Below are 20,297 nucleotides of genomic sequence, written 5' to 3' on the forward strand. Positions count from 1 at the left end.
GGATAATACCAAGCACATATGTAATTCAGAAGTGTACCTATTTATATGAAAGCGCTCAAGGGTGACTATGCCAAATTAAGGTTCTATTAGAGAATACACGTTCCATAGCTGTTCACACAGCTGAAATCTGAGGCATTCTTACCACAGAATTAGGAAATTTTATCTTCAGTTTCGCTAACACTTGAACAATTTCATCAAATTCTATGAACATAAAGGAGACTGTGACGATGATTCCAGCTGTCTGAGCACTCCAGTTTCGATCCAGGCACTCCAGTGCCCCAGCACCATACAGGCTAAGGGTGTCGCCTTCCACTTCCACTAAATGAGACTCAAGAACAGACAAGCCTTGTACTGCACTGCTCAATATTGTATCAAGTGACCTGTGGAGGAAATAAAAATGCAGTCATATAAAAGAGATTATTTTGAGACAGGAACATCACTATTTAATGATAGTTATGTCATTTACCAAAACCAAACTGTCAAATATGATCGCACTTCTCAGTATTCATTCATTTGCATACCCAATCTAGTTCAAAAACATGAAGGGCTGGAAAATCCTCTTTTTGTCAAGCAACATTGCAAATGTTCTACTTCTTCAGCAGAAATGCTCTGGGTGTATTTGAGTTGGACGGGGTAGGGGGTAATCTCCTTAAAAGCTTTAGCTCAGAACGTTAACATACTTTGTTGCTTTAGATATTTAAAACCAACTTCAAACAACGAATTAATCAAGCAACATCACCTTCACGTTCTGTTTGCATATGAAACGTAAAAGTTACAACACGAGTAATTGCTTTAAGAACAGACCAGGATAACCAATCCAGGATAAAGCTAGTCACCATACTGAACAGTTGGGTGGGTTTTTTGTTTTGTGTGTGGGTTTGTTGGGTTTGTTTTTGGTTTTTCTTTTCTTTTTTTTCTGGAAAAGGAGTACCACTCTTTCCTCAAATCCATATATCATTATCTCATCAGGACTCATTATTCTGCTTAGAGTTGAGAATAATGTATGGCTTATTATCCTCACTTAATCCTTAATTAATAGGGATGAATAAGTATTTATTTAAAAGAATGTCAGCTTTCCAATTCACTAGAGCAATTTTAAAATTAAGCACTATGTCCATGTATTCTCAACTCTCATCTCTTTGTGTCTTAATTCCTAGCTGATAACTCAGCTGACTGGACCTGAAGTGCACAGACAATTCAAGATGAGCACAAATCACAGGTTGAGGCAGTTGCATAACAATTGTTACTATTTTATTCTTTACTACCTTCCCAGTATTTTTAACATATCTTGCTTTTTTGACTACTAGTGATTAGTTGACTGACGTTTTCTTGACAAAAGTCAACCAAAACTCTAAGATTGTAGTCTTTACTGGAAATGTTGAGAGCCCATCACTTCACATGTGAAGCTGTAGCTACTTATCTATGCTGAATTTCACCTGCCATTTTAGTGCTTAGTAACTCATCTTGACAATATCTTCTGATATTCTTCACTATTACAAAACACAGTAGAAGATCAATGTCAATTTTAACTCGGGGGTTAAAGAGATAGAAAGCTTCAAGGCAAAAAATGGCAGTGTTATCTAGAGCTTCTTAATTATAACACACATTGCAACATCTTCATTAATCTGTTTAAACTGATATATCAAAGTCAGTGATAAAGATCAGTATCACACTTTCATTTCTCTAACAAGCCATAAGAAAGAAAAATTCCAAACCCGAGTCTCCAATTCAGAAAACCAAATGCACTGTAATTTGTATAAGAGTGTTATATGTAAATAAAGTACACAGTTTATTTTGTGAACACCTGGGGAGGGTGAATTTGATGTTTCATTAAAATAACCACTTGGATTTCTATAACGAATTTTACAGGTCTTAAACTACAAAAACTTTCACAACCCCACCAAAACAGACTTTTATGTCACATTTTATTACTGTTGATTTGGCAAAAACATCCTAACATACATGGTCAGGAAACTACAAGGAATAAACCAACTTTAGTCACCGTATCCAGCATAAGCAGAGATCACAATTACACCAAGATCTTTTCTACAACTCCATGGAAAAATATAATTTCTCAAGCAATGACAACCTGTTCATTGGCAGGACAATGCTCAAGCTACCATCATTACATTGACTTGGCCACACGGGATGATTACTGACAATTAAATTTTGCAGAAAACAAGGAAGCAACAAAGCAGTGGCTGAACATACGTCTGGGGGAAAGCTTTGGAAGCACAAGAACAAAAAGGATTATAGACATTTAAAAGTTCTAAGAAAAAATAAAGTTTCAAAAGATGCAGCACTCTACTGGAGATAAAAACCTGGTCTGGCCAATACTGGACTGAACTCAGACGGGTTCTGTCTGCGAGAGGCAAAGATGTCCTGCCCATACCTGACATTTCCAGTGCTGATCAGGCACAGCAGGAACCCGGGCTTGCTACTGAATTCAGACTATTTTTTCAGGCTTTTGCCAGGTTGAAAGTGTGCTAGTTTGGTTTTAGCCAATCCAATGCACACATTGTTCATGGAGTTCTACATTTGGTTTTTAAATTATACACAATGCCAGATGGCCACTGTTTAGATGCAAATAAGCAAGCTGCAAAGTGTATCACAACAATAATATATTTTAAACCAACAATACAAAAATTATCTTAGCAAAAATTAACCTAGGAATAAAACTAAGTCAAAGAACAGCTATTATTAAAATAGACTGAGTATGAAAGAAGTCCAGTAAAAGATGCTGCTGTTCAAACTAAGAACATAAATTCAACACTCGCTTTATGAAACCTGTTGGTAAACAATATATCCTCGTTTTGTTCATTCCAAGTGAAGGCAGCAATCTAAGCTGTTAAAAAAGTGAACAGCCTTACGAAGGTTCAAGAATTCACATTTAACATTCCTTGCAAACACGAAGCCATCCTTTATTTAGCAAATTCACAGAATAACTTAGCTTGCACTTCTTTAGTCAGTTAGTTGCTGTTACATCACTTATTAATATACATTACATGTTACTAATGGCCAAGAGCTTTAATCGCAAAGTAAAGCTCCTTTCAGGATTGAGTTGGATATATTACTTTTGACAGTGAAATACAGTGAGATCTCAGAGGTGAGAAGTAGCAACCTGGAATATAAGACATGAACAAGAAGGATTTCCCAATAAAATACCTGCTTTCTTCAGGAAATACATATGCAGCACTGCCATTGATTTGACAGGGCTCGTTATCTTTATCTTGGTTTAATGAAGCCACAAGAGCTATTTGATTCTGCTGTATCTCCCACTGACGAGCAATATTACAAATCGTTAACCGTTTCTTTTCCTGAAACAATATAGAAAAGTCATAATTAAGTTATGACAGTGCTGTATCAACACACTTGTTTGTTCTGAAAGAAATATGCTGCTTAATCAAAATGTTTTAAGCTGAAGAAATGATAGTACTGGTTGGTAGTTGTGCACTAAAAATCCATGCATCATTCTAGTGCTATTTTGCATAGCCGCCAGCAATCAATGATTTCACAAAATTTGCCATAACACAAACAAGAAAAGTAACAAAAACCCCACAACTTGTGAAAGAATGAAGTTAAACTGTCTATTTTGGACAAGCACAGAAGTCTCATTTTGACAGTCTGGAGCTGCTTGTAATTCTCCTCCCACAAAACAGGGCAGACTGCTTGTACTTTCCTCCTTGCTGCCAGAGTGACCCCAGCACTTCAGCGAAGAAAATTATGCAACTGCTCTAAGTCTCAGCAGTAACCGCAACATACTCTGTGCGAGGGAAAAATGTTGTTTTCTGAAACAGGGAAAAAGAAATTTTATAAAAACAGAGTATGAAATTACTTCTGTAGTAGATGCAAGGACTACAACAAATCTAAGTTCAAATATTTTGTAGTAGTTTCTCAAAGTAGTTTTTATGTCCTAAACGGGTCTTATCAATAAACCAGTATTTCAGAAGTCTAATAAGTACTTGTTCTTGTACAGTGATGCAAATCCTGCCAATTACCTACGATTCTATATATAGATTACCATTCTAGCGTGTGATAAAGGTATACATGCTCTAATACATCCAGTTTAGCACACTTTGAAAGGTTAAATAACAAGGTGCTTTTAAAGAGTTCAGCTGCCAGCTCATGAGCTCTTAGCAAATGAAAACTGCACAACATAAATAATATCAAAGGGTAACTTGATTGTTAGCTTCACTTCATTTAGTTTCCGTGAGCCAGCTGTAATTGTCTGGGAGTCAGCCACCTCACCAGTACACTGCTCCATGTCACAGAGAGCAGGGCAAGTTGAAATAATCACCACTTTCTTCCAATCACATTAAAGAAAATTCTGTATGTTCTGGAGGGTGAGGGTCTCCTCATCACCTCTACTGCTCTGTCAGCCCTCGGCTGTGGGCTGCTGGTTCCCACTGAACTTAGAAAACTTCCAAGAATTCATTTTACAAAAAGCAAATTTTAGCAGTGTGAAGAATCTGCTAGCAATAACTATTTATTGTTCCAGTAAATACTGAGCTCAGCCTCTGCTGGAGAGGAATTATATTCTCTGTACGTTTCAAAGTACATCTCAAACTTTCCCCAAGGAGGGGGTTATAAACAATTAAAAAAATAGTCTGGAAAAAGAGAGATGGAGAAACTCTGCCATTAGGGTAGGCAAGTATCAGCAAGCAAAGAAGTCATGACATTGCCAAAATGAACTTTTTTGATGCAATGAATACAGGAAAACAGCAATTGTTTGCTACTGAATGAGCACTCAATTTCATTTACACTGCAGTGTACTTTAAGAAACTTCGGAGGAAAGTGACAACAAAAATTGCAGAATATGATTCACTAAATATTTTCTTCTGATTTAACCATGAAGATCCTATAGTTCGCATCTTTTTTCACTGGGCGTTTTATCTATGAGCAGATTCAATACTTTCAACTCAAATGTGTTGAACAGGTAAAAGAAATCAGAATCATAACATACAAAAGTATATTTACAAAGATATACAAAATCACCAAATTGTGCAAAAGATGTTGGTGCTTGCCTCTTACACCACTTAACTATTTGAAGATAAGAAAGGTACCTCAATTAAAATACAAAATCTACAATTTAATGCTGAAATCTGAGAAACAACAGCATTATACATTAAAAAGATATATTTTTATTTCTTCCAATGGAAGTTTCCACTAGCAAAATGCACTGAGAAATCTAGGCTGTCAAGTCAATATCTGTGCTGCAGGGAAACATTACAGAAATGGTTAAGAACGTGAACTACAAATAAACACTTCCAATACCTACTTTTTTCAAGTCCAGAGACACAGCTTTTCAACAGCATAAAATAACACTATGTGTCATTATTATTTACTTATTTCCTATTTCTTTATGTTGCTAAGAACTAGCATCAAAACTTCAAACCTGAAGACATTTTAAATGCATCAGTGTCTTACAGGAGAAAAAACCAAACACAACCAAAAAAGCCCACACCCAAATGGCAAAAAACAAACAAAGACACTATTTTTTAAAAACTACTGTATCTAAGACTTTTACATATATATATATATGTATATAAAAAAATAAAAAAAAAATATGTACAGATACAAATACACAGGAAATCAAAACATTTTTAGGTACTAGACATGGAATTTTTTTTTGTCCATTTATATATTTAGGTTCTTGAGGTTTTTTCTATGTACTTAAAATGTCCTTTAATACACTGGTAACATACTGTGTTGGATTCTTTTTCAGAGTTATGCACATTTGCTACACTTCTACAGCTTCCTGCAAGTTTTTTCAGTCTAAACTCCTTAATGAAACATGTTTTCACCTAGGCAACTTAACAACATGGATACACTAAAGCTTGTTTGTCTGTCTGTGAAACTGTAAAAGCTTTCTGTATAACCATTACTGGATGACAAAAAGAAAAGGATGAAAATGCAGAAAACAAAAATGATGGAATGCAGATACTCTTAGATCCTTGAACTTTGGTCTCCTATTAGCAACAGGTTATTTGGGCCCCAGCCCTGTAAGCTTATTCCTGAGTGCTCCTCAGTCTGCCCTGTCAGAGCTGCTCCACCTCATGCATGTGAGCATTCACCAGGCCCAGTGGGCTGGCAGATCAGCGTTCTTCTGAAAAACACACCAGCTGGAGTCTGGCTGCTGCTCTGATGACTGCTTAACTCCTTCTGCAAAAAGGAACAATAGGAAAGAAGGAAGGAAAAACTACTTCGAAACACCCTGCGTGGCAGCAGTTAGAGCACTCATCATTTTTTCATCTGAAACAGCGGAGACCAAGTTCAAGGTATCTGAAATCACTGAAAAGTCTGGATTTACTTTATCTGTGCATTTGTGACAGTGAAGTCTGCCATCCTTTTACTATGTCACGACCATGTATTCAACTGGGGTTTTTTGCTGGAGTATAACTTGCATGGTTGACTGAAGAGAGTTTCAGTTGTGGAGTACGCTACTTAAGCTGTAAAAATAGATTTTAAAGAGACAGAGGCATATTGGGATTGGTAAGAACTACAGAAAAATATTAGGGTATAGGTTATTGCTGTAAACTGGCTTACAGTAGGCTTAGGAGAGTCATAGAAAATACCTTAAGCAAGGCCTGTCTATGGCTTTCACGCTTCCTTTCTTCCTCCTTCCTTGCTGCAACAGATGCCATACGTCTTTCTTCTTCCTGGATGAAAAAAGAAAAACAGACTCAAAAAAGGAGGAAATAATCCGGTTCTAAAAAGATTTAGATGCAAATACTCAAGATAAAGTCATTTAAAAATGGCATTTGTAAAGCTCTTTGAAAAAAGTATAAAGCATATGGGCAGTATGACAACAAATTTTTAAATATTAGCAGTGCATTGTATCTTCGCAGTAGTTTTTGCAATTAGTAGGACTTGTTGTAAAAAAAGACACAGAGTGAACGAGCCGAATTCTATTTATTCTTGCATCATAATCCAAGATGTTTCTTTATCATTATACGCTGCTTCCAGGGGCTTACTTGTCTCAATCAGCAACAGAACTTCAGAAGAAAATAGTATTTTCAAAGTTAACTGTAGGACATTATCATTATTTCTGATCAATATTATTCAATAAGAAGTTTCAAGAAAAAAGCCACTGATTCCTAAATAATGAAAGTGATGTAAACCAAGATGCTTATTTTTCCTGGTACAGCAATTTAATACTGCAATACACCCATATTAGGTTGAATGCTCCCTGTTTATACAAGGCTAAACACTCTCACAGCAAAGTATTTTTAGAATATGTATTTTCCAAGTAACAAAAGAAATGTTCACTATGAAGTAAAAAGTGTAGAGTCTTTCCAACACAAATATTTGGGAAGCGTACTTATTTTGATTTACTTCACATGCCATTTGGGTGTTTCTATTAAAGTATCTTCCCAGAACATACAGAAAGTGTTTTGATTTCCCCCAAAACAGCCCCTGTCCCAAGCTTTCCGCTTTCCAAAAAGTTATGTGTTAAAAAAATTAACCAACAAAAATGAACACAAAAATGATGATGTTTTCACATCATCAACCATGAAGACATATGGATATGTCAAAACTTCTACACAAACACAACATGCTATGTTTAGAGCACTGTAAGAGCCCCTAACCACATGGCTGAATGCCTCCTGGAAGATAAAACAAAACAGGAACTTCACACTTAGCATCGTAAGAAACACTTGTAAGACAGAACTTCCAAAGCATAAGAAGCTGGGTTCACACAACAGACTTACTCTCACCTGTGCACAGCCCCCCGGAACCCACTGACATACCATGGCTTTTGACATCAGTCTGCAAGGTGATTAAACAACTAACTTTCAAATTGTTCCTCCATGACTTTAACCTACTATACATACATTAAACAAGAGGAATACCTTAATGCGGACTAAGGAATGGGGCTTTGCATACAGTAAACTTCTCTAGCCCAGCTATATGCAAGAATTTCCCTGGAACACTAATTGGAAAGCCTAACTTTTTTTTGGTCCTTTTTAAATTTGTTTTTGTTTTGTTCTGAAAGCAACTTCTGGCCTTTTGAGGGTGAAGCTTTGTTGGCTGCTTCTCCTGCAAGTGGGCTTTTCAGTTCTTTCTGAACAGGGTATTAACCAAGTGGCTGGTGTAACAGAATTACAGAACGATCCAGGTTAGAAGAAACCTCAAGAGGTCACTAGTTGATGTTAAAAGAAGGATCAACAATAAATAAATAGCTAAAACCACATACAGATATAGGCCTTCAAGATCCCAGTACAACAAAATACCACACAATGTACCTGAACAGGAGAGTTCAGAGTGAGACTATGAAAATCATGAAATAAACCCATTGCAGGTTTATGTCACAAATACAAATGTGTAATTAATAATGCAAAATAGAAATGTGCTGTTCCTCAACATATGACAGAAAACGTTAAGCGCTAAAACCATGACCCTCGTGACAGCCATTTATCCAAATAACATGTTATAGTATAATACATTTGCATTTGCCTAAAAAAACCCTGAAGTCTTAAAATATAAAATATAAGTGCTAGCAGACTACATTGGTGACATCTTTCCATAGAAAGAGGGTTAGAGTTGTTCTGGATTTTTTAAATTTTCTAATTAAAATTCTTTATTTGAACTGGAACTTGTGCTTTTTAACTTGGCTTCTTAAATAAACAAGCTTTTCACAACTTCAGTGGCTTATTCTTCTCTAATGACTTCTCAACGCATTGAACATGTAAAGTAACTTAAAGTATGTTTAGAAGTATCACATTAAGGGTTTTTTGATCCCTAGAAGTTTGGTTATTTAAAATTGGTATGTAGAAAGAAGAGAAATGTAAACTAGTTTTCCCACCAAGGGAGAAGCAGCAGAAACCATCCATTCTATTTGGCAGAAAACAGCTGGCCAGTCATCATAGACTCCACTCAAAACTAACCAAGGTATTGTTGTATTTCACACTGGAGAAGTGAGAATAACAAAATGACACTAATCTATAAGAAATTAGCCCTCATTAACTTTCCTCTGTTCAAAACAACTTCCCCCCCCGCCCCCAAGCTTTAACGCAAACATAGCAAAGTTCCCTAATTCAGTTTTCTCTCAGCTTCCAGAAATCTCTCTTCTTATTCTATCTTCTATCCCCAAGCCTTCCTCTAATGCAGTCCAAATGACACTGTCATCTATCCATGAGGGCCTACTGCCCTCATTTGAGTCAGTTCAGTATACAAGGAATAAACTAATGCAAACTACATTCTAACAAGAGTCTTCTATTAAACTGAAAAAGACTTGATCAAGAGTTTACCCTATTTACAGACATTTAAAATATACTGTTTCTCTTACAAAATAAATTGGTTCAGCCTAAAAAGAAAATATATCCTATTTCTACACAGTATCCATAAAGGCAGAATGATACAGAAAACATCTGAATACAGATCAAGGGCCAAATCTACTTTTTACAGAAAGCGAATCCACATATGGTTCTTGACTAATCTTACACAACACATACAATCAATCTTGAAAACATTACCCGCCCAAACCCCTCCCAACCTACAAAGTTATAAAACAAACCCATTAATAACCTTGTCATAATTCATTTTTACTATCACCCTTTTCTTCTCTTTTAGCTACAGCTCTTTAAATTTTTTTCTCTCTCATTTTTCCTTTGTTTCCCCTCATTATTCTATTGTGTTTAAGTGTTTAATCTTTAAACCAAATCTTGCTGGACAAGGTGGGATGCTTTTCCAGAAGACCAAAGTGTCAGAGCAAAACAAAAATACTTGGATATCCTCTTGTATATTGAAGTTCCCTCCATTTATTAGTTCTCCACTTCCCAACTAAAAACTAAATGGCTAAGAAGCCATCTTCACAAATAAGAAAAAACAACAAAAAAAGTGGGGGGTACACTTCCTAAAGAAGCAGAAGTCTCATTTTCTGCAGTGAGCTTTGAGGTTGCCGGGGTACATTCTCAGCGTGAACAGGACACAACAGGGGCCCGGGGAAGCCCCCAGCACCCCCAAGCCCCGGCGGTGCCTCGGGCGGGCCGAGCGCTCCCTCTGCCGAGCAGCCGCGGACCCGCAGCGGGAGCGCAGAGCGGCCAAACCCGCCGGCGGCACCGGCCTCCGCACCGGGAGCTCCCGGCGAGGCCCGAGCGGCTCCCGGACACCCAGAGCAACGCGTGTGCTTCCTCACTGCTGCTTCTCTACTACTCCAACAAGGTCTTTTTCAACAAATGATACCATCGAGGTGACAGGAGGAAAAGATGCTAAGTTAGCACACAGCAAATGCAGTTATTTCATTCCCGTTATGTTATTCAAATAATTTTACTATAGATTAGAAACAGCTCTAGTACACTTGATATAAATTAGTCTAGCTAATGAAGCAAATGGAGAACATGAAGAACCACCTGGAATATACATATAAGCTTTCAAGGTATGGTGACTCAACAAAGTACACTTTAAATACACAAAATTCTGCTCAGACTTGCAGAAGGCAGACTGCTTTTTGTTGTATATACCACAGAGGCTGATCTTACACAAGAATGAAGCAGGAATGTAAGGGTGCTTCTAGTAGAAATACAGCTAAGGAAATAACAATCACAAAGTTTTTGATTAATTAAGTCATATTTGACAACAAGCTATATACCGATATTTTACTTTGGTATTAATTTAGTATATTTTTGCAAGATCTGATTTCAGAGGATTACAATCCACATTAATGACTTGAGGGGTTCCTGAGGTATTTTATTTTCAAGAAGAAGAAAAAAAAAAATATATAGATCCTTCCCTAAAAAAAACAGAACACTTTGTGGTGGTGATGGAATCAATAACAACTTTTATTAGCAGTAGAAACTACTCCCTCATCAGCAGAAAAACATCTAAGCAAAGAATCTTAAATCCAAACACAGCTATCTTACTTTAAGCATCCAAAATCTATAAAACCTCAATGAAAAAAGGCAAAGTTTTACTGTTAAAAATATGCAGCTGGTCTTTCATTTTGGGAACCATAGCACATTTTTTAAAAAAGATATATACATACTAGATATTATATATTCACACACATATAAATATACACTTAGGAAAATCTGTTGAGAAAGTGTATTTAAAGTGATGGATAGCAAGTGTTCCTAGTTAAATAATTTCTCAGTAAGGATATGCACACATTTCATTCATATTTGAGTATTTTATTACATGTCTGCAGACAATATCTGCTTACTGTTACTACAGACCGGAGGGGAAAAAGCTAAACTGCCAGCAGCACTGGATAGGTCCACTTTTCCAAGTTCAAACTACAAAATGCATTCAAAAACCTTCAATGCCCAGAGAAACAACCATTACGGTATGTTAACCGAACAATGTGATTTGAAGGTAACACACATCAAATGCATAGAAGGCTATTTAGTGAGACATAAATCCCCATTAGCCGACCTTCAGTGTGAGGTAAAGGGGTAACTGTTGCAGACAGTTACTGATGGTTAACACAGGTGACATGCAGGAGTCCGAATAACCACTACAATTCAGTCTGCTCCCCACTCTTTAAGCACCCAGACTGATCTATCAAAGTTTCAGAAAGCCAAAGATTTCCATTGAGTTGATGTTTCAGATACATAATACAAAGTGGATGGGTTTTTCAGCCGAAAATCATCTTCTAGTGGGGACAGTAAGTGTGTACAGCCTTACAGTGAAACACCTTATGGTAGAGCAACCTCCACTGATTTCACCACCTCAGTTGTTTAAGGGCTTAAACCACATTGACGAATAGCTCAGGAATTAAGTGGCCTAAGAAAAGACCAACTTTCTCACAAGTCAGGGTTTAAAGGTACCTCATAATACGATGCAATCCCTTGAACAAAGACAAATCTGTCCCGACTTAGGAAATACTAGAACAATTACAATGCAAAAAAGTTCTGTTCCAAGTGCTGAATATTGGATTTGCATGTCCGCTATATGTTCTGAATAGTTCCCCTAAAACAGATGCAGCTACCACCGGCCTTTTGCTACAAGGTTCCCTTTCACCACAGGATCCTATAGAAAAGGCCTGGCTCCAGAGAGAGTAAATCTTCTTGAAAACCAATATGAATAAAGATTCAAAGTCTCTTATGAACTATTGAAAACATCCTTCAGATTTTCTTGTTTCTTGAAATAATTTTCTTGTCGCAGTGAAGCCAGCAAGTAAAAGTTTAAAAGCAGAAGTAACTTGTGTAAAACTCAGTTCTCAAGCAGAAGAGCTTCTGAACAGGTTACTGAAGATTCTTATTCAGAAAAACCAACATCCCAGTCCAACTCCCAGTTCTTTGCAAACCATAGTAATGCTTAAGTTCAAAATGGACTGGATGCTCTTCAGACTAATAAAGATCCTACAAATGTAAATAGAGTTTAGGTATACTAATTAAGTGGGAAAAAAAGCACATACCCAATACTGTGCTTTCATTCCCCTACCAAGTTCCATTTACACTTGCAGCTGATGTACATTGTATTACTGGGCAGAACAGCTGGATTTGGCATTGCCAACTCTCTAATTTTATCACAAATCTCATGGTACTTGTTATTTTTCTTAAAATCCCAGTTTCTTAAGCCATATAATTACCTGGGCAACACAGTTTTTATGGTAGAAAACATATGGCACCCTCTACATGGAGAAAACATTACAAAAATTCAAGGCTTGAAAACCAGAAGGAAAATAAAAAGGCAGCAAACCACATTCTTTTTACAAGTAGATTTATGAGCAGCACAACTGATGAAGACTTGTTTTCTATGGCTTTTTGTCTCGTGGTTGATTCTCTGATGTTTAACAAGGTGCAAACCCAGATTAAGTCTTTCCCACAACTATGCATTTCCAACAGCTTTTTCCCTGTACAGATCCCAGAGAGTCTAAAAAGGAGTTTGAGCTCTTTCTACAGTTTTCTCATTCACTGAGAGTCCTACCAGGATCTGTCTCAAGGAGGGCAAGAGGGAGGCAGAGACAGTCTCTTTATGTGACTCGAGTTCCCAAAATACTGACAAAACAGCCTTTTTAAAGCAAAGCAATAGAACCATAGAATCATTTCAGTTGGAAGAGACCCTCAGGATCATCGAGTCCAACCATAACCTAACTCAACTCTAGCACTAAGCCATGTCCCTAAGAACCTCGTCTAAACGCCTTTTAAACCCCTCCAGGGATGGTAACTCCACCACTGCCCTGGGCAGCCTGTTCCAATGCCCGACAACCCTTAACAAGTGTTCAATTGAGTCAGTATAAATTCACACAAAAAAACCCAACAACCCATTGAATATCTGCAAAACCCCAAGTATTTAATACTTTTGATGCTGGGAGTAAAAGTCCCATGTCCCAAAGCACTTGATTTTTAAAATTAATGTTTTCCACATGACATGTCATATTTTGCATCATAATTCGCTCTATTTTATACTCATGGTGGATGGGCTACAGGACAATGGGGTAGATAGTAAAACAACAGGTGCAATTCATAAAGCAGCACAGCCTTTGTACAAAGCAAATGAACCTTTAACATAACATATATGTATCAGCACCTGGTCAAAACCAATAACAATGCAACACTGTTGTTGGTAAAGCAAATTATATTTGTTATCTTGCTGTTGGATGGATTTTTCTTGCAAAGGAAGTCATGCTTACACATCACTTTTGAATAGAAGCAGAAGAATTAGCATTAAGAGATAAGACAGTTGACTTAATGCTATGGCCCCCAGTGTTTGCCCTTCAACCTCTGCCTTCTCTGTAAAAGGCCTTACGCTGTATTTTCAGGAGTTGTCTGCAAGTCCTCTCTTCCTTATCAAGGTTACTTGAACTTGAGCAGCAGAACCAGAAATGAATGGGGTGAGCAGCTTAGCTAAGGAAGGGAGAAATACAGACACAGCAGCTGTGTGATCACCAGGTTGCCTTAGGGAGACAGACTAAAGAAACCAACAGCACTTAAATGAAAGAAGATACCAATAACGTCAATTTTAGGGTAAAAAAAACACCTATTCCTTTTTAAGAAATCTGCTATTCGTTTTCAGCTATATGGCAAACCAGTAACGACTGTGTTTAGAAAGTCCTAATCAAAAGCTTCGTAGATTCTCTCATGTCACATGCCATCTGATCACACAGTATTTACTAAAGAAGAATTTAAGCATTTAAAAATAAACATGTCAACTGAAGTAAAAAAGCATAATCTTATGTAAGACTGGAAAAAAGAAAAAAGGTTAATGTTTTAAATATTGTAATGTCTATATCCCATTCTATTCCATACTAGATAAAGAAAAAATTGTATTTTAAATATACATATATGCACAGAAAACCCTACATTTTACTTCTGAATTTAAGGATCTAGTAAGTTTGATGAAAACAGAAATTTCTTACTGTGATTCTCTTCATATCTAGCTGTCGGAGCTGCATCATATGGTGGAGAACAGTGTGTTTGTACCATGTCTCCTGAGCTATTGGATTGCCATCAAGGGTGATATCTGACAGAGATGAGGAATCAGCAAGGCACAGAATATCCTCAAAACTGTAACCAAAAAAGTTTAAAGTTTTAACATCACAGAGTAGGAAAAATTTTGAGAAGGATTAGTTTATTTCTTAAGGACAGAACATTAATGTTTCACTGTACTGAAAAAGCCCCACCCATCAATATTGTGTAAGATAAATTAAATGTAAAGTATTTCAAAATACCAAGAGCAGCTGCTGTTTAACTTTTTAATCTCTTCACATACAGTTGAAGAGAGATAGAGAATAAGGAGAACTTGTTAACTACAGGAGTATAGTTTCACCTGAAAAAAACCTAGAACAGGATATATGTTAAGTCATATTAAAAAAAAAAAAAAAAACAAAACACCAAGGTGTATTTGCCATAAAAGCCAGCATGAAAACCACAGAAAATACAAGAAAAAAGCCAACCACAAATACCACAGAATGACCCTGGGTGTTTGCAACATCATTAAATATTGGAAAAAAAACAACTACAAAGGCATCATATCTTCAAAACAGATCTGTCTATTGTTCCAAGTTCAGTTTACAACCACCCACTTGGCTTTTTAGACAACATCTGATTTTGGTTTCTTAACAAAAATAACTGGCCTGTGTAAAATATATTTAGATATGTACAGCCTATACCATGTTCCCTTCACTGAAGATGGAAGGTGAAAAGCAAGAAGTTGACTCAGATAAATAGTACGTTTAAAACAGCAGAGAACTATTTAACTAGATTTCAGAACAGCTATAGAAATAAACATGACTCCCCAACACCTTTTAAGAAATTGATTATAGTGTATAAACGTAGAACTGTGCTCCCATCCTTAAGCACTCTGGCCTTCAAAAGTTGAGCCTGTGTTATGAAGTTAAGTGGAAGTAGAAAGCATGAAATAATCTGACTTGGTACTTTTGAGAATGGAGTTAAAAAAACCCTGAAAATTAGAAAACGATCAATGATGATCACACTAAAATATAAACAGAGGATCACTTCATTACATCAACAACTACTTAATGACATTCTGAAATAGAAGACCATTTCTGAAGTGGAAAATATTTGTTTAATATCTGACAATCTTACTGATATTAAGTCGTTATAGCTCTCACTCTTGGTGGCAGCAAAAGTCTTCCTCCACTAATACTTGGAAGGATACCAAGCCTTAAGTATGCCCTGAATTTAAGGATCAGAAGTCAAATGCAGTACAGATGTTCATAGTAAAGACTGTCATTCAATAAAGTGGCAACTGCCTTTATCATTGGTATCACTCAACTTTCAAAAAAGCATACAATAACCTGCTGAGGACTAACATTCAGCTTCAGATCTACCAGGACGTCAGATTATAAAGCGACATATCCCTGAAATGTTTGTTCTAGGGACTAGCTAAACCAATTTCTGCAACAACAACAAAAAGAAATAAAATATAAAAATAATATTGCCAACTAGCAGTCCGTTTCAGCCTGCCGAAGAACAGCCTGGATACCAATGTGAGCTAGCAGGAGCAAAGAAATTACCTAATCAAAATCTCAAAAAAACCCCAACGCAATTAGTACAGCATGTGAGTAACTTCTACATGATACACCAAAGGGATGCAGCACAAAAATGACACAGTGAAGTGGAAGGTTCTAGTACCTTTCTGCTTAGTACATTAAAACAATGTCATAAGTGATGAAAAATGAACAATGTACAGATTCCAAGGCAGTGAAGGGGCATCGCACATCTGAAGAACTGGGTGGTTTGTACATGTGGTTAAGACGACAAGTTAGATTATCATTTCCTGCTTCTTTTTGAGATCCAGTTTCCATAAAACAGCTTGTGTAACCCCACTTTTGGAAGACCGGGCTGACATATGACTTAAAACACACCCTCAATATGTCCTGAACAGAAAAGATAGCCTTCCCAAGTGACACAGAAGTTGGTAAAACAAACTCATAAATATGTTAGAATAAGAAAAGATAACTGAATTTCCATAGAGCTACAATAGATTTTGCTTGACAAATAGGAAAGTTTTTTGGTCTTCAAAATTAGTTTCAGATAATGTAAAAGCATTAATTTACTGAAAACACTTCCCACTACACATTTAACTAAGCAGTACTTCTGCCATTACATATGATTTACAGATTTTTAATAAAACAAACCTCTTCAAGAAACGACAGCAGTTGAAAGCTTGCTAGTGTTTTCAAGACCTTCTACTGATACATACTGCTGTGCTTTGAACTTCTCAGTCCTTCAGCATACCAGAACATTCATTCTGGAGCTCAAACAGATGTGCTTGCTCTATGCCACTTTTAGCTGCGCTATATAGCAGCTCAATTATGGAGTAAAATAGTAGTTCAAAACAGCTATATGTTCACATCTCTGTATACACATATGAAAAATAGAGCTTTAGAAATTCAATGTAGAAAACTTAATATACTATACTTGTCACACTGGCATCCGAATCCTAAGCCAAGCAAAGCTTTCATGTAATACGCTTACCCAACAGGCTGCATACTTTACAACCAAGCTCTGTCTGCTTCCCAGCACGCAGACTGCTGCAGCCCCACCTGGGGAGCACCCTGTGCGAATCAGAGGCCACGTCTCAATGCTGACTCTGGCCTCTGTTCACCACAAAGGAGTCTTTAACCTGCTCGTGAAATACAAAGCAGCTGTGGATGACACTGTGTCAGACTGCCTCAGTCAGTCTTCTTGAAGGGAACGTCTGCTGCTCTTTCCAAGCAACCTCCTTCTCCAGGAGTCCCACCAAACTACAGCAACCACCTCTCCTTTCCTGTCCTACTTTCTTCCTAGATTAATTTACCTTTGCTTAAATGGGAGCTTCAGCAACACCAAAACAATTTGTGACTTTAGGCTAAATTACCAAAAAGTGTCTTCTGGAAATCTTATCAGAATAGGTAAGTTTTACATCTTGTGTGCATTCTCAGAGTCCCTGCATCCAATGTTTGCCAGAGGGGATGCAAACCCATTTCTCCCACCTCATACGAGAACGTGACAATTACTAAACAGCAGAGTATTCTGGAGTGGTGTAAGCTGATCCTCCACCAATGATACACATTCACATCCACACATTCAGCAGGCAAGAACAGGTCACAGGAAGACAGTTGTTCTTTCTCTATAATTTGCATCAATGAAGTTTTTAAAGCATGTTCCGTAAAGGGAAAAAGCTCTGGAGAAGAGAAGGAAGGCAACATACTTGCTGCAGTCTGGCAGAACACCCAAGAAGGAAATGTATGTTCAAAAAAACATTCAAAGAATAAAACTTGGGTTTTCCCAGGTTTCTAACCACTGAACTATTGATGAAAACAGATGTTACCACAGTCAACCTTTCATTCCACTTGCGCTGCTTTTGTTCAACTATTTGAAAACACATTCATAAATTTTCATTCTGCTGAGAAAAAAATATTATTGTTTTTATTACGGTAAGAACATTCCTCCTCTCAGGTTTCCAGTTCAGTAACCAAATGAAGAACAAACAATGTCCTTGAGCTGGAATCCAACTTTTTTCACATGGTTAGACAACATGCCTTACTAAAGGAAAAAGCCACCGTAGTGCTGACCTGGACAGCAGCGTAACAGTGAAAAAATGTATTTTGTTTCCAAGATTAAAAAATGGTCTTCCCTGGTTTCACATTTTGAAATATGAGCAATAACCTTCTTCTCGAATCTCAGTGGCATATCTTCCACTTGAATCCACTGTAATCTCTTTCTAGTACCACATGACAAACTCAAAACAGGTTTTCTTCCCCTTCTTTATGACTAGTTCTAGAGATATCGATTGCCTTCAGCCATCAGGTATGAACACCTTCAGTTTGTAAGTGCTAAATTTTGGGGGACTGAAGGCAGAAGTAGGACTTCTTTCATTTTAGATCAGCACCAATTTTTACAGCGTTCAGTTTGAGTTTATATTAGTAAAAGGGATGTATTGGCAAAATTAAAGCTCTGCAGAGAAGCAGCAGCATTCTGAGGCCTCCTCTGAAGCATGAGAGAAACAGAACGTCAGTGATTAAACCCATGATAGATTCTCAGGCCTTAAATAGTGACCATTTGTAAAAGGCATTTCCAAATCTTTTACTGAAATAGTAATTTATACATGTCAGTATTTACCAATTTAAGACTCAAGTATTTTTGCTGACATACAAAAATAGGAAGCAGCAAAAACTTCCATGGGAGTACTGCCTCAAAAATTCTACTTTTCTTTTTAATGATCACTAACAAAATATTTTAATGAACCTGTCACATGAGTATATCCAGGTTTTGACACTATACTTTGTTGTTTGTTTGTCTTGCAGGTTTTCTCTATGCAACTACAGATAAATTAATTAGAATATCTCCGTATCAATTTGATTGTCTAAAAGAAAAGTTAGTTGTAGAGAAACAGCTGCTTCTAGGAAGAACAATTTTAAAAACTACCATATGGCACACAGTAAAACCAGGCAAGCAACTCACAAAACCACACAAAATCATGTAAAAGGCTTGTATGAGTGTTCAGAGGTAGCACAGCAATTCACTAGTATTATGGTTGCATGTAACTTTTCCAGTCAGCTCAAAAAGTATCAAGCCAAGTATCAGAACAGAGATGGTCAATAGTATACTTTGATATTTAATCACTTTTCTGTTAGACATATCTACTACATAAATCTAAATCAGGAATTTATTTCTTTTTTTAGCCTTCAGAACAGCTATATGCAACAGCAGGTTATTATCTCAAAAACCCAAGCTAAATAGGATCATAGAAATATATAGATATATATTTTTTTTTTAAATGTCTGGTAAATAAAGAGTTAAACTGATCCATCCACCTCCCTACCCACAGAAGTATACAAATTTTACAGAAGAGCCATGTCTTTCATTTGACAGTAAGATTTTAATTTTATACCTATTCCAACTACAAATTAAAAACAAATTATATATTCACACAAGTGTTCTAAGTAAGTATTTCTAGCTTACATGAAAACTAAGACTAGATCTAGCAACAGTTCAACTGAAGCCAAATGAATAAACAGCAATCACGATAAAGTACCAAGAAGCAAGGTACTGATTACATAGTTGGAGAAATGCACTTTAAAACCTCATAGAAGAACAGAAACATTTTTCCTTCTTTGATCGCTGTAAAAATAACATGAAAACATGCATAAAACAATGTGAGAGAGGAGTCAGAAGGCTCCACAAAATACATCGAGTATATAAAAAAGAGAGAGAAATTCCACTGACTGCAGTGATGCTCCGTGACGGCAAGGGAGCCAGCTACTGCAGTCCCCTCGGTGTTTTGCCAAGCTAAGAAATTGTTTAGAAAAACAGAAACAAAAACCATGGTCCAATTCTGAAAATTATTCAAGAGAGGCAGAATGCTAACCTTATCTCTAGGAGATTAGTTACAGGAAGAGCATATTAAAGATTCCTGCAGTTCATCTCTGATTTTTTTAAATGCTCAATACCCGTGAGCTCTACTGCATTGTTACTTTAAGAACCTAATGAACACAGACAAGTAGGTTGGAGCTGTCTGCAAAAACCATAATGCAGGTCAGCTTAAAATATTCAAGTACCTATTAGAATAAAAGCTCATACTAAGTATAACATTTTATAGAGAAAGAAGATGCCACAAGAACTGCATAGTACTTCCAGTAATTAGAACATGAAGCATCTTTCCCCTATCCCATATTAAATTATTTGATTCTAAGCAGAGAAGGCTGGTTGCGATTAAAGGATATAATAAAAAGACATACCAAACTGAAGATAATGCACCTTTTTTCTCTTTAATATAGGCACTAGTAAAAATGCAGACTCCAAAAAATGCATGAGTATGAAAAAGCACAGAACATAAACATTTCTATTTATAACAAAAAGCACTTAGTTACTTGAAACTATAAAAGCCCTGCTTTGAAAGTTGAG

General features: G+C 36.7%; 1 protein-coding gene across 9 annotated transcripts in view; it reads right to left on the reverse strand.

Annotated features, from left to right (window-relative positions):
* The window catches only part of LRRC49 (leucine rich repeat containing 49), a 47,592-nt gene that overhangs the window by 9,486 nt on the left and 17,809 nt on the right, over nucleotides 1-20,297 (reverse strand). For 8 of the 9 annotated variants that reach the window (XM_065076113.1, XM_065076111.1, XM_065076115.1 and 5 more), the window contains 4 exons: nucleotides 14,303-14,450; nucleotides 6,576-6,659; nucleotides 3,166-3,317; nucleotides 143-380 (listed from right to left, as the gene is read on the reverse strand). In XM_065076113.1, coding sequence (XP_064932185.1) covers nucleotides 143-380; nucleotides 3,166-3,317; nucleotides 6,576-6,659; nucleotides 14,303-14,450 — 622 coding nt within the window. The remainder of the gene's footprint in view (nucleotides 1-142; nucleotides 381-3,165; nucleotides 3,318-6,575; nucleotides 6,660-14,302; nucleotides 14,451-20,297) is intronic. The other variant, XM_065076114.1, reaches the window with a different exon arrangement.

This window comes from Columba livia, chromosome 11, assembly GCF_036013475.1.
Source record: "Columba livia isolate bColLiv1 breed racing homer chromosome 11, bColLiv1.pat.W.v2, whole genome shotgun sequence".
NCBI classification, from domain to species: domain Eukaryota; kingdom Metazoa; phylum Chordata; class Aves; order Columbiformes; family Columbidae; genus Columba; species Columba livia.